Source organism: Pomacea canaliculata, linkage group LG5 (assembly GCF_003073045.1).
Source record: "Pomacea canaliculata isolate SZHN2017 linkage group LG5, ASM307304v1, whole genome shotgun sequence".
Classification (NCBI taxonomy): domain Eukaryota; kingdom Metazoa; phylum Mollusca; class Gastropoda; order Architaenioglossa; family Ampullariidae; genus Pomacea; species Pomacea canaliculata.
The window spans coordinates 26,793,364-26,807,281 of NC_037594.1; the positions used below are offsets into that span (position 1 = coordinate 26,793,364).

Genomic DNA, 13,918 nt, shown 5'->3' on the forward strand with positions numbered 1-13,918 from the left:
GAGTGCATCAGGGATCTTTTCTGTGTAATTATTATTCTAAATTTTTTGTTTTAGCAGAACAATTTATTCTGATACCTTGATCTTACTTGTTCCTCATTTTTTCCAAATTCCATTTTAGTATTAGTAGTGCAAATTCATTAAACACTGGTCCATTCATACTATTCATGCATTCAGATGTTATAAATCTCTCACATGGTGCCTCATATGTTGATCAATTTGAATTATTACACACCTGCTAGAGCAGCTGTAGTGCTAACTTTGCTTTGTCCCTCTTCCATCCCTGAACCCCAGTAGGTTATGTGAGCAGAATGGGTGATGTAGCACCTGCAATTGTATAAAGTAAAAAAATCAGTGCCTTTACCTGATAGGCCACATGGTGACAGGTACTGGTGGGTAGAGCAGTGAAAAATTCAGTTGTCACTTCTCTTTTTCCCTAACCTCCATGGAGTTTGACAGTAAAGATGAAATAAACATCTATCCTTTGATATCATGCACATTAAGATCTAGAACTAAAGCAGTTGTAGCTGCATGAAGAGACCAAAAAAAAATCATCCAGTCAGGAGTTGAATCATGCAGCAAATAAAACACACTTTTGGGAAGAACGAGGCTTTTTGTAGACTCTGCTAAGTGTGAGTGTCTATCAGATGGGGGAAAAGAACACAGCATAAAAAAGCACATATACCCAACAAATAAGAGCTAAAGTTTTAATAAAAGCAGTCTCCTTGGGAACTTTCATCCTGTTACTGGAACAACAAAGAGGAACTCATTGATTGGTGATAGGGATTTAAAAACCACTGTGACTGATCGTCCGCTGCAGTGTATGACCATGTAAAAAGCACCATTCCATTTACAATACTAATGTATACACTAAAAAAATGAAATAAAATACTAAGGCTGTGCATTTATTTGTGTTAAGGAGTCTTTTTCTGGCAAGCTATCCATCACACTAACCTGTCATATATTCTCCACTACACAGTTGTAAAGACTTCCAGAATCTTCATTCATTTTTCGCCATTGTGATGGGACTAAGCAACATTGCTGTCAGTAGGCTGTCTCAGACCTGGGAGGTAAATGGCTTTTTAGAATGCTTTTTGCACATCCAGAGTATTGATTTAAAAAAAGGGAGTGGGCTGAAGAGCTATCATTCATAAACACAACATAAAGAATTTACCTACTCCTTTAATTGTTAGCCTATAATCAGAATAAATGCTTTTTTAAAATAAGGGAATAGTAAAGGGATACTATTTTTTCCCACTTCTAAGTCCCTTAAATGGGTAAAAAGGCTATTCTTGCCAATTCTTTGCTTCTCAAAAAGATTTAATATAGCAAAAAAAAAAAAAAATGCCATAAATATATGAATATATGATTGAACAAAAATTACAGGGATCTTTGATGATTTTAGCTGTTAGTAATAGTTTAGTCAAATGAGAGAACCATAATAGATAAGGTATTTAGAAACTTATTTATACTAATGACACTTTTGCTTTACCTGTGTATAAGAAACTTCCTGGAAAGTTAAAGAAGCTGTTTGAGGAATTTGAGACCATTATGGACCCTTCACGCAATCATCGAGTGTACCGCTTGACTGTCGCCAAAATGGCTCCTCCCATCATTCCATTCATGCCGCTTCTCATGAAAGGTTAGTTTGTAGCATTCTTCTACATCAGTTCCAATTTTTTTTCTTTCTTCTTTATGTGGCTGTAAAATAAACCAGTGTTTATTATTTATGCAGTTTTGGATATGTATCCTATCAGTTTAAAAAGGTGAAATGTTGGGGGATGAAAGTTCTAGCAGGATGCAATTTTTCTAATGTCTACGCAAAGTTCAATGCAATATACTATTTCCCAAAATAGACCTTTCAGTTTAGATTAAGCAGACTTCAATGGCAAATGTAGCACATAGAAAATACCAATGCGCTATGACCCTATTGTACTAAGACGGCATTTCTCCACCCCTTGCAAAGTGTAGCTTTTTTTCACAAAAAACACTTGCACTCTTCTTACTAGATGTGCGTGTGGTTTTTTTTCAGATATGACATTCACTCATGATGGAAATAAAACATACTTTGATAACCTAGTGAACTTTGAAAAAATGGTGAGTTGTCACACAGCGTTTATTTTGAGTGCCTTTGAGAGCATTTACATAATGTAATGAAGGATATTTTATTTGTATTTTCATAGCCTATTAAAAATCTTTGTCAAACTGATTTTAGAACCTCTTGCATGTCTGAGCCTTTATGCAAATGGCCATACATTTCTTCATTTATATTTCTCTTGATCTACCCAAAATTTTGGTTATTTTTACATCGTTTTTACTTGGATTTCAGCATATGATTGCACAGACCCTAAGAACTGTTGGGTACTGTCGAAGCCAACCACTGCGTAAGTCATTTTGTGAAATATATATTTCATTCTTTTTGAGTTTATTAAATTAGAATTTTACAATATGTGTGAGCCACGAAATTTATTTTGGGGAAACGAGAAAATTCAAAGCTATAGATACCTTTATTGTTTTAAACATTGTTAGGAATATCTTTCATGCACTACGAACAACATACTTTATGAGTTTGTTTGCTGCCTCTAAATGCACTAATGCCTATTTACTGCAATTATTATTATTAGTTGCAGTTATTGTGTGAACTATACCTATATCTTGAAGCCACATGCTGTAAACAATCAGCTTTTTTAATTTTCTGCTGGGCTGAAACTGGCAGATAAGATGGTTTATCAATCATTTTAATAAATCACAAAGGCATATTTTAAGCCACTCATTGTGATAAGGCAAAGATAATACCAAGAATAGGAAGATGAAAATGAAATTATGGAAATAGCTGCAGTCAAATCAACACTTTCTATATGAATACTGCAGCACTTCTCTAGTTAAAGCAGCATATGCTTGTGTTAAAAAATCTCATTCTCCTATAGTAATTTAGTAACTTGATGATGTAGAAATCTGTGTAGTTTATTGCCAGCTTTTTCACCAATGCACAATGGTGTGTTTCAGAACTAGACCTGCCTAACACGGTGAAGGCTTCAGCAGATACAAAGAGTTACATTCGGTAATTACAATGTGTCACTTAGTTCTAATTGGCATTATGCCTTTGAATCCAGTAATGTATGCTGTTGGCTATGTACATAAAATTATTTCTGTGATCTTTATATAACCTGAATGACTGACAAAAGTGATTTTTCTCACAGCAACTTGCAGGTGATTGACAACCAAAGGGTGTTGACACAGTTATCTCATAAACTGGAGCCAAAAAAGTCATAGTAACAAGACGTGCTCGTGTTTAAAATCAGCTAAATAGACCTGCACGAGAACCTGAAGTGAAACTGAGAGAACTGTCAAGAATAAAGACTTTGTCCTTTTATTTGTACAAATTCCAGCAGAAATGCGAGAATCATTATGTTAGTCATTTGTACATAACATCACAATCTTTTCTTTTTGTTCTTGAAGTAGTCTTAGCTGCATGCAGAAATAATGGTCCATCTAGGTACAACAGAAATTTAGACAGTAAATTTTTGCTTTGCTTAATTCTAGCTTAGCGCATTGTTTGTAAGGTCAAACATGTGACCATCATGAGAATGTGAAATGCAACACTCTCAACTGTACAATTCAGTACTTGAATGGTGTGATTTGACGATTCCAAATGATGTGAATTTTGAAAGCAAATATTTGAGAAATCAAACTGTGATGATCATCTTTTATGTTATATGTGCGAAAAACAAAATTATGTGCAGGTGTGATCAATGGTTAGATTGACTGTTTAATGGCTGTTGGAGCAAAACGGAAAAAGTACTGTTTTGCTCTAGTAATTTAGTAACTGGTGGGTACTGAACTTTTTATTTCTGACAAACAGCGGATATGTCTTCAATAAATGCACAAGCCTACAACAAGGCAGCAAGTAAACGGTTTTAGAGTGAGGAGAAAAATATGCAAATGCCATCCACTCTTCAACTCCGAAAGTGGGCATATTCAGAGACGTTGTGACATGAAGGCATAACAAAGCTATAAAGACATATTAATGCTTTTGAGGCAAATTACAGGAATTTTAGATTGGGATAATAATATTCACATCCCTCAAATGTATCATCCCTATTGTTTCTATGTTGACATATGTACATGTGGAACACAACAAACATTTAATTAGAAGAAGCATAGTTTGTTTTTGCAATTCTAGAGCTGCTGAATACCATTACTTCATTCTGCTATTTCGTTCTCTGTCATGGATTTAAAAATGACAATATTTTTACTATATATAATCTGACTCTTACAGTCTGTTTTAATTTCTGTGTAAATAGAATACTTTTTCATTTTGAATTTTTTGTGTGCTGTTTTTTTTTTTTGTTGCATATTTTGAATTTTAACAAAAGAAATTTACAATGTACAATGCATAAAGTTTCATCTTGACTGAACACCTTCATTCTCTGTAGTCCTTTGCTTATATTTTATAAACATGTAAAATGAATAGCAACGATAAAAGTATGCTGCCTTAACTTCTGTTTTCTCTTGTTCTACACATATCGTGATCTTAATTTGTTACGGTCGTGCAGGAGAGGAACAGATAAAGTTTATTGTATTTTCATTTATGCAACATGAATTATGAGGTCATTAAATTATAGAAATGGATCTATGGCCTCATTTTACAGCAGCACATTCCGAGTTTAAATAAAACAGTGATCAACATATTAAAAATTTTAACAAAACTTTTGTCATATTTAATGCAGTGTAAAATATTGTAAGAAACTTTTGTCTATTAGCTTTTGATAAAGGCTCAATTATGATCTATCGTCCTGATAAAAGATTTTTTTTAAACAATGCATAAACTAAAAATGTTGTGTATTTCTTAGCTGCTATCATTTGTTTGCAGGGTAACTGAGTTTGTGAAAAAAGAAAAATTATACGAAAATTACGAAACATAATTTTCATTGGTTGTGATCATCAATCATGAAGTTGAAGAGATCTAAGAATTTCTATTGACAAATAAATAAAGAAAAGAGGACAATGTGTTTATCTTTTGTCATATTATTTTGTAAACATGATTATGATTTGCACACTGTGTAGCTCGCATATGTATGAAAAGGAACTGATATAACTTATGAAATCATACATGCATAATTTAAACTTACATATGTGTCATGTCCACGCACACGGGTATGTTTAGAAAGACAGAAAAACACGGAAGGCAAACAGCTGAGCAGAGAGATGTGAATACTAGCTGGCTTAATACCTGCAGCACAGCATATTGTCCTCAATTTGACTTAATTAGTAATGGGTAATGACTAAAAAGAGCGGAAAATAAAGATAAAAAAAATGACACAGAAAAGAAGTCGGTAAGTGCAATCTGCAATTAATTACGCGGTTTATGTGATGCTCTGTGACAACCCCAAAGCAGTAAATGTAACGAGACGCGACGAAAAAGAATCAATGACTAATTGAGGTCTGCGCATGAGCTTAAGGTGTAACGTGATGAAACTTCCCAGCATGACTAAACTTCTCAGTATAGTCTGCGCATGCGCATGAAGCGAAAGTTCACTTCGTTATCGTTGCGTAGCCATTTTTTTCTTTTCTTTTCTTCGCCGATTTACTATAACATTTGTACTTTTACTATTTTACTTATTAACTCGGCGAAGAAAAGAAAAAGAAAAAAAAATCGCTATGCAGTGATAACGAAGTGAACTTTCGCTTCATGCGCATGCGCAGACTATACTGAGAAGTTTAGTCATGCTAGGAAGTTTTATCACGTTACAATAGCACTCCGCGAGTGGGTGTTTGATCTTAGCTGTTAAAAAATAACTACACGTCAATTCTAAATAAAAACATGAAAAAGCCTTTTGTCGTCTCACGTCCCTCTGTTAAATCTGTAAAGTGAAGGTTATGATTGCACACATTTTCAAAACTACTGCATTTAATTAAGCAGTAAAATTTTTATCTTTCTCTACACACTCAAAAGAATTTCTTTTTTTACTTGTGAGAAAAACATCTTTTAAACAAGATCTTGTATTTTCTTGCCTCTACTTCCTGTTTAATCAATTTTTGTGTGCACTAAGTTTTTCTGAACTAGAATGCCAACTTGAAAAACACGAAGCACTCAAGAAGTCAGACTATTTGCCTTAGGTTATTCGTGTCTGAATTTGCGGCTACACCACAGACTTCGATATATGTGGGCTACACGTTCTCAACCAGCATAACCATTGTTGCGGAACTACATTTAGAGTGTTGTCCCTTGAAAGGTAGAGTTATTCTCGTAACAGCGAGAGAAAAGAAAGTTGAGTACAACAGTAAGCCAGTTTTGTATTGTTGCTTCAGAAACATTAGACATTGACTTAAATGAATTATTTAGTATTTATGAATTGAATTTCAATCCTCTCCTCAGCTGTCGCAGTCGCGAGGAAAGCCATAGCGAGAAGATAACTCTGCTTGATTGCCAGCGTTTGTTAAAATACCAAAATGATCCTAATCGAACTCTCGGAGTGGAGCTTAATTTAAGTCTTGGGTTGGCCTTTTAAAGGCTGATCTATTAAAATGTCAGATTCTGAGGATGAAGGACCTGACAAGCAGCTGAAACTCATTGTAATGGGAGATGGTGCGTCGGGCAAGGTGCGTGTTAGCTGTTACGACTGTTTATTAATCGCAGAGCCTCGTTTGTCGCTAGTTGCTATGGGACTTTTGGTGAGGTAACTATTTTCGACAACAGCAATAAAAATAAGAAGTAATGTGGTTTAGTATACTTAGAAAGATGATTCTAGGGTAAAGTTTAGTAAGAGCTATTTAACTTGTTTGTTGAATTGTTTATTGCATGCAACAATTTCTTCTTGTTTTTGTTTTCATTGTCGTATGAACAGCTTGCAAAACAGCTTCTTCTTGCAATGATAATAGGTATGTTTCCATTTTTCTGTTGACATACATATCGTAGACATCGTTGTGCATGAGATATACCCAAGAACATTTCAAAAAGGAGTATGGACAGACAGTTGGACTTGACTTCTTTTTAAAGAGAATTGTGTTACCAGGTGAGCGTGTTTAGGATTTAAATTGTTGTCATTTTCTTCAGCCGCAGTTAGAAAACTAACATGTGAAGTGCTTTCTGTATCTTAAATGATTGTGGCTTGAAATAAAAAAGTAAAACATGAAGAATTCTCTAACATTTAATATGCTTAACAGCAAATCTTAACAGTACACGAACTTGTCTCTTCCTTACAAAACCTGATGTATTAGTATACTTATGAATTGTTACATACACTCACTATGCTTGTCTGTCTCTGTCCCTCTCTCACACACATTCAAACAGAATGAAAGTAAATAATAACTTATAAGAAAGAATAAGAGATATTGGAAGGTAAATTAATATTTGGTAATAAATTGTCATATTTTTATTTGTCTGTCAGGTGGTGTGAATGTAGCCTTGGAGGTGTGGGACATTGGTGGCCAGACGATGGGAAGTGCAATGCTGTCAAACTATATATTTGGAGCTCATGTAAGTTATTCAGATGTGGTTATTTCAGTTTATTTTCCATAGTTTATTATAAATACTTTTAGCTGTAATTCTTTTTCATTTTAAATATTACACTACAGCATCTTCCTGTTGTCTTTTTCAAGGGTGCTGATGTGTTTCACTTTCTGGTACTTGAACTCTTTTATTTGTGTGATTTCCATTAGATAAGTTTTGTCATATTAATTTTCAGGGAGTTTTACTGGTGTATGATATAACCAACTACTCTAGTTTTGAGAACATGGAAGACTGGTACAACTCAGTTAAGAAAATCTGCATTGGAGGACGATTACCTCACATTGCACTTGTTGGCAATAAAAGTACGTAAAACTTGATTTATTTCCAAGAATTTTAGTTTTTATCTTCTTCTTAACTTGCTCTATCTTTTTACACATATATGGCCTAAACTCACAACTTGCACATGAGCATATGTATGTGTACTTAACACTATTCTATTTTTATATAATTATTAAGAACATAAAAAAAAATTACATTAGCTGAACCACTTCCAACCAGGGTTATTTCCATACTTACGAAAAAGAGAGAAGCTGATAACTAAGTAGCTAGAACACAGGTGTAATCATGGATATGTAGAGGTGGATTGCTGTCTGTCTGCCGAGACCAAGGTTAGCCTTTTGCCAAGTTCTCCGCTGTTAGTTCCAGCAAGCTTTAACAATAAATGTAACTAAACCGGAAGCTTTGTACACACTTGCCTCATTTTAATAGATAACTGGGAAAAATTTGTCTGCCAGCAGTAAAGTAATATAAGTTTGTGATGTAATGTTCTAAGTAGGTTATCAAGTGACCCCAAATGTGTATAAGGGCATTTTAACTTGTATTTTGTGAAGAAATACTGATGTTGCGATGAAAACAAATTGCTGACAAGAGCTTCTATAGTCATGTTTATTTCTACCATATGGAGCCTTAGCTTCTTTGTATGGTACTTCATGCCAATTATTCATTGAGGAAGCACAGTTAGTAACTGTCCATGCTTATGCTCCGACAGAAACACTAACATCAGCATTAATACCACCATTTGTCTGCTGCTATGATTGTATGCCCCTGTGGGACCCCGGGGTATGCTTGCCTAGCAAGCATTGCAAGAATAGGGTCCCTGCCATCCAGCCAGGCATGTCGTAAGAGGCGACTAAGGTGGACACCTCACCTAGAGGTAAAATAGGTTGTGGTAGGGCTAACAACCCCACCATGTAAAAAAAATCCTGTTACAGAAACTAAAACCAGAGAACTCGTCACAGATGGCGAAGGTAATGAAGCACACCAGGAGACTGGACTAATGACGGACGACAGCCAAACCCGAAAGGGAGCTGGCGCCCCGACAGCAGATTTACTGAAGCCGAGGCAGAAGTTGAGGGTGGGGTGCTGGAACGTCCAGACCTTGTACCAGACTGGCAGGATGCTCCAATTAGTCAAGGAGTTTGACAACTACAACTTGGACATCCTGGAGTCAGTGAGGTCAGATGGACCGGCACGGGAAAGAGGAGACTAGCGTCAGGACATACCATCTTGTTCTCAGGAAGATCAGACGCTCAGCACTCTGAAGGAGTAGCTCTACTCCTCAACAAGAAAACGGAAAAGGCACTGCTGGAATGGAAGCCTTATGGACCCAGGCTTTTGAGAGCAAGATTCCATTCCAAGTACACCAAGCTGACAGTGCTAGCCTGCTATGCACCAACAAATGACTCTGAGGCAGAAGACAAGGATGCTTTTTACGATCAGCTCCAGGCAGCCTCAGAAAGCGTTCCAGCCCACGACATGTTGCTCATCATCGGCGATCTCAATGCCAAGGTGGGAAGTGACAACACCTGCAGGGAGCATGTCATGGGCAAACATGGAATCGGAAGCATCAATGACAACGGAGAGAGACTGGCAGACTTTTGTGAAGAAAACAACCTACTGATTGGAGGCACACTCTTCCCACACAAAGACATCCACAAGGCAACATGGACATCACCAGATGGGATCACAAAGAACCAGATAGACCATGTCATCATCAACCGAAAATGGAGGAGCTCACTTCAAGATGTTAGAGCCTACAGAGGAGCAGACATTGCCAGTGACCACACTCTTGTGATAGCCACAGTTTCTCTGAAGCTGCGTCGATCACGAGGAAAACAGGCACGTCAGCAGAGAGTGGACTCCGGCAAACTAAAAAATCCAGCCACCGAAAGGGCCTTTGCTATGGAAGTAAAGAACAGGTTCCAGGCACTAGGAGACCAACAAGAGATGACCTTAGACGACTTCAATCGAGTCTTACAGGAATCAGGAGAGAAAATACTGGGCTTCCAACGGAAAAAGAAAGAACAGTGGATCAGAGAAGAGACATGGAAGAAGATAGAAGAGAGAAAGTCAGCCAAACAAAGAATCAACAGCACCAGATCTGAACGCCTGAAGGAACAACACAGACAAAGATATGCAAAACTGAACAAAGAGGTAAAGAGGATGACAAGAACCGACAAAAGATATCACATAGAGAAACTGGCAGATGAAGCAGAAAATGCAGCAAGTAAAAATGACCTGAAGACACTGTACAAGATAAACAAACAGCTAAACAACGGGTTTAAGAACAGTGATGTGCCAGTGAAAGACGTGAATGGTAATGTCGTCGAGGGAGAGGCAGGAAAACTACAGCGCTGGAGGGAACATTTTGAGTCAGTTCTGAACAGACCAGATCCCCCTCAGCTTGCAGACATCCAGCCAGCAGCTATAGACCTTGGCATCTGCACAGACTCACCAAGCCTGGAAGAAGTGACAGCAGCAGTCAAGATAATGAAGAGCGGCAAAGCACCAGGGGCAGATGGAATAACAGCAGAGATGTTGAAAGCAGACGTGAATGTGACAGCTCCCAAGCTGACTGAAATCTTCAGGCAAATTTGGGAATCAGGGCAGGTCCCTGTTGCGTGGAAGACAGGGCTCATCTTCAAGTTACCCAAGAAAGGAGATCTTGGAGACTGCAATAATTGGAGGGGCATAACACTTCTTTCCCTCACCAGCAAGGTCTTCAGCAAGATTGTTTTGTCAAGACTGACGGCAACTCTTGAGAAAGACCTCCGACCACAGCAAGCAGGATTTTGCCCTGGGCGATCCTGCTCCGAACACATCTTCATTCTGCGACAGATTCTGGAGCAGAGCAACGAATGGAACACACCGCTGTACATCAATTTCATCGACCTGGAGAAGGCTTTTGACAGCATCCACCGCGAGTCCTTATGGAAGATCCTGAGGCATTACGGAGTCCCTGCAAAACTTGTTTCAGGTCATTGCAATGCTGTACAGCGATTTCAAATCCCAGGTTGTCTGTGACACGGAGCTCACAGACCCCTTCAACGTCAGTACCGGGGTGAAGCAGGGCTGCATTCTGTCGCCGTTCCTCTTCATCCTGGCCATGGACTGGATCATGAAGACTTCCACCGACAGCGAGAGGAGAGGGCTCAGATGGACCATGACTATGACAGCAACAACAGCACTGGAAGACTTGGACTTTGCTGATGACATTGCCCTGCTGTCACACCGCCACCAAGACATGCAGGAAAAAACAAAGGCCTTCTCAGAAACAGCTGGAAACCTTGGCTTGAAGGTCAGCACAAAAAAGACTAACAGTATGAGAGTGAACGCCAGAGTCCAAGACAGCATCAAACTAAATGGAGAAGAGATTGAGGAAGTTGACAGTTTCACCTATCTTGGGTCCAAAATGTCAAACACTGGGGATGCGGAGGTGGAGATTCGAGCCCGACTGGCGAAAGCCAGTCAGGCCTTTGCCTCACTCAGGAGCACATGGAAGGCAAAAAACATCAGCCAGAAGATCAAGCTGAGAATCTTCAAGTCAAATGTGATCAGCACCCTCCTTTACGGATCAGAATCTTGGAAGATGACCAAAACCATCAGTAACAAGCTTGACGTCTTCCAAAACAGATGCCTCAGGCGCATACTTAACATCTTTTGGCCAAACACCATCACCAACGAAGAACTCCACCGAAGAAGTGAAACCGAGTCCATCACCACGCAGGTTCAACGAAGGCGTTGGCGATGGATTGGACATGTGCTCCGCCAGCAGACAGCAGACCTTTCCAGAGTCGCCCTACGATGGACTCCAGACGGCCGAAGAAAACGAGGCCGCCCAAAGGAAACTTGGAGAAGAACAGTGGAAAGGGAGATGAAAGGAAAGGGCTGGACATGGGGTCACCTAGAGCGTGTTTCAGCCGATCGACATCGGTGGCGGACTCTGGTTGAGGCCTTATGTGCAACCTGATGCACAAAGAGGAATAGATAGATAGATAGATGATTGTATGATTCTCTTTTTCATTATTTTCAGTTGACCTTGAGCACATGCGAACAGTTAAGCAGGACAGACATCAGAAATTTGTACAGGAACATGGTCTGACAAGTTACTTTGTATCAGCAAAGACAGGAGATTCAGTGAGCATAAATTTACAATTGTTTTCAGGTTGAGCACAGAAGAGCAGCTTTATGCTAGACCAAAAGTTTCAGTAAAGCAAACTAAACACCTAACTTGTAACTTGACTAACTGGAGAAGAGCTGTGGCTCCACATATTATGTCTCCTAGTTACTGCACTGTACACCTTTTTCATTTTTTTATACGTTTCCGTTAATCTTTAATTCTGTTGTTTATGACACCATACAGAATCATGTATTTTCACTTGTTGAAAGTCCATAGATGCATTGCCTGTTTTCTGTCAACAGGTAAATCTGTGTTTCCAGCGAGTGGCAGCTGATATTCTTAACATCAAACTCACAAAGCCAGAGGTGGAACAGCAAAGAGTGGTTAAGGCTGAGGTTATTCAGTACAGCAACGAGATGGCTGCTGCACTACCAAAGGCCCAAGAGACAAAGAGTTCATTTTGCTCCGTCCAGTGATGGCTGTGTTCTTGTCTCAAAAAGGAGGGGGGAAAAGACAGATTCTAGGCACAGGATTTGTGACGTGATTATAAAGTAGCATGTCAGAAAATGTTTTCCACAGGTTTGAAGTTTGTTGAATCTTGTCTCCTAGTTCTTAATCCTGATTCCAGTGACAGATATTGTGTCTTTTCTCAGCTTGTATTTTGTACGCAGTCATGCAATATCGCACCTCTGTTTTCTGTCTTTGTCAATAGCCAAAACATCCACATGTAATGCAATGTACTCTCCAAAAAGCATTCAGATTTACCAAAGTATTTTAGAGGCTTGACTACTTAAGATGTGATTGCACTGTTAAAAATTTGGAACATTGTAAAATTAAGTCACGCTTAAACTTAAATGTTTTCTAAGTTTGCAAGGTGATCATTGTGTGTATGCAATGTATATGTGTGTGATGTGTGCATGCTTGTGCACATTTGAGTGAGAGAGATACCACACCCATTGTCCTTCACCCATTTGCATAAAATATCAGCACAAGACAAGAGATGTTTTAGTGAGCAGTGCTGCATTCATCTTGCCAGTACATTTTTACAATTCAATTAATTCACTTCCTGTGGCACATAGTTTTTTTTCTTTGAACATTTGGCAGTTATGAGACAATCTAATCACAAGTGATATATGATCATAATTAATGTTGTTTCATGATTTTGTCTTAGATAACAGAGTTATTAGACAATATTGAAAAGAACTTTTAGGAAGTAAGAAAATGTAGATGTGTCAAATGTTATAGGTATTGAAAATGGACTATCTAATTAAAGGGTATAAAAGAGAATAATTCTAATGTTTCAAAGCAGAATGTTGAACAGTTAGAGCACTAGCGTGCAAATCCAAAGGCATGCTGGTTTTGTGGTGCAGCTAACGTGTCGCACGAACCCTAACCTAGCTGTCAGGAATGGTAACTGACTCCATGCAAGGTTGAGGGAAAATAAAGCAACAAGAGGGAGAGTGGGACATCCCACTCAAAAGCCTAAAGGTTAAGGGATGATTTTTTTAAAATGATATATAAATAACTGATGCATACGTGAAATGCTTTTTTTGTTGTTTAGTGTACATGCACACTGGATTTTAATTTGTAACTGTTCCCCTCCTCCAGTTAATTAGTAGACCTGTCATTTTGAAAGTCAAAATTTAAGAGGATAATATAATAATTTTAATGGGAACTTATGCACAGCATCACAACCAAGACTGCACTCTGTGCACAGACCAGTAATAATAGTTGAAAGATAACAGCCAGTGGACAGTGAGATACGTAAGATACTGAGTGAAATACTGAACAACACAAAGATGAGGTATAAGAGTAGAAAGTAAAGCAATGGATGAAGGTATGAAGGGATGTAGGTATTAAAAACAGTGTAAGATGGAGTTGTTAATGATGTTAGCATGACAGTATTACCAGGGAGTTAAGAATAGTAATTCAGGGATAGTCCTTTGTGAACAGAATTGTGAGGAATATATATTGTACTTTTTTTCAAACCTCATTGTGTCGTACTTTTT

The 13,918-nt window shown here is 38.1% G+C and overlaps 2 protein-coding genes and 1 long non-coding RNA gene across 8 annotated transcripts in view; 2 read left to right on the top strand and 1 right to left on the bottom strand.

Annotated features, from left to right (window-relative positions):
* Positions 1–5,003, top strand: part of LOC112564521 (rap guanine nucleotide exchange factor 4-like) — a 46,742-nt gene extending 41,739 nt beyond the window's left edge. For all 5 annotated transcript variants that reach the window (XM_025239382.1, XM_025239383.1, XM_025239385.1 and 2 more), the window contains 6 exons: positions 977–1,067; positions 1,501–1,639; positions 2,030–2,094; positions 2,327–2,381; positions 3,004–3,058; positions 3,198–5,003. In XM_025239382.1, coding sequence (XP_025095167.1) covers positions 977–1,067; positions 1,501–1,639; positions 2,030–2,094; positions 2,327–2,381; positions 3,004–3,058; positions 3,198–3,270 — 478 coding nt within the window. In that variant the 3' untranslated portion in view covers positions 3,271–5,003. The remainder of the gene's footprint in view (positions 1–976; positions 1,068–1,500; positions 1,640–2,029; positions 2,095–2,326; positions 2,382–3,003; positions 3,059–3,197) is intronic.
* Positions 5–5,416, bottom strand: LOC112564522. 2 transcript variants are annotated; one of them, XR_003099235.1, is made up of 4 exons: positions 5,130–5,416; positions 1,490–1,698; positions 952–1,060; positions 5–324 (listed from the first exon to the last, which is right to left on the bottom strand). It is a non-coding gene; the product is annotated as an uncharacterized LOC112564522 (long non-coding RNA). The 2 variants fall into 2 exon arrangements; XR_003099236.1 differs by lacking the exon at positions 5,130–5,416 and adding an exon at positions 2,646–2,997.
* Positions 5,417–6,263: 847 nt separating this feature from the next.
* Positions 6,264–13,897, top strand: LOC112564698 (ras-related protein Rab-28-like). Its single transcript, XM_025239704.1, has 6 exons — positions 6,264–6,600; positions 6,917–7,013; positions 7,389–7,477; positions 7,686–7,812; positions 11,823–11,926; positions 12,212–13,897. Exons 1-6 carry the CDS (start codon positions 6,526–6,528, stop codon positions 12,383–12,385), a joined length of 666 nt encoding a protein of 221 aa, XP_025095489.1. The 5' UTR covers positions 6,264–6,525; the 3' UTR covers positions 12,386–13,897.
* Positions 13,898–13,918: the final 21 nt, after the last annotated feature.

Coding starts and splice junctions, on each gene's coding strand:
- LOC112564698 (XM_025239704.1), top strand. CDS start 6,526: ATGTCAGATTCTGAGGATGAAGGACCTGACAAGCAGCTGAAACTCATT. Junction 7,014..7,388: donor AAAGAGAATTGTGTTACCAG/GTGAGCGTGTTT, acceptor TTTGTCTGTCAG/GTGGTGTGAATGTAGCCTTG. Junction 11,927..12,211: donor CAGCAAAGACAGGAGATTCA/GTGAGCATAAAT, acceptor TTCTGTCAACAG/GTAAATCTGTGTTTCCAGCG.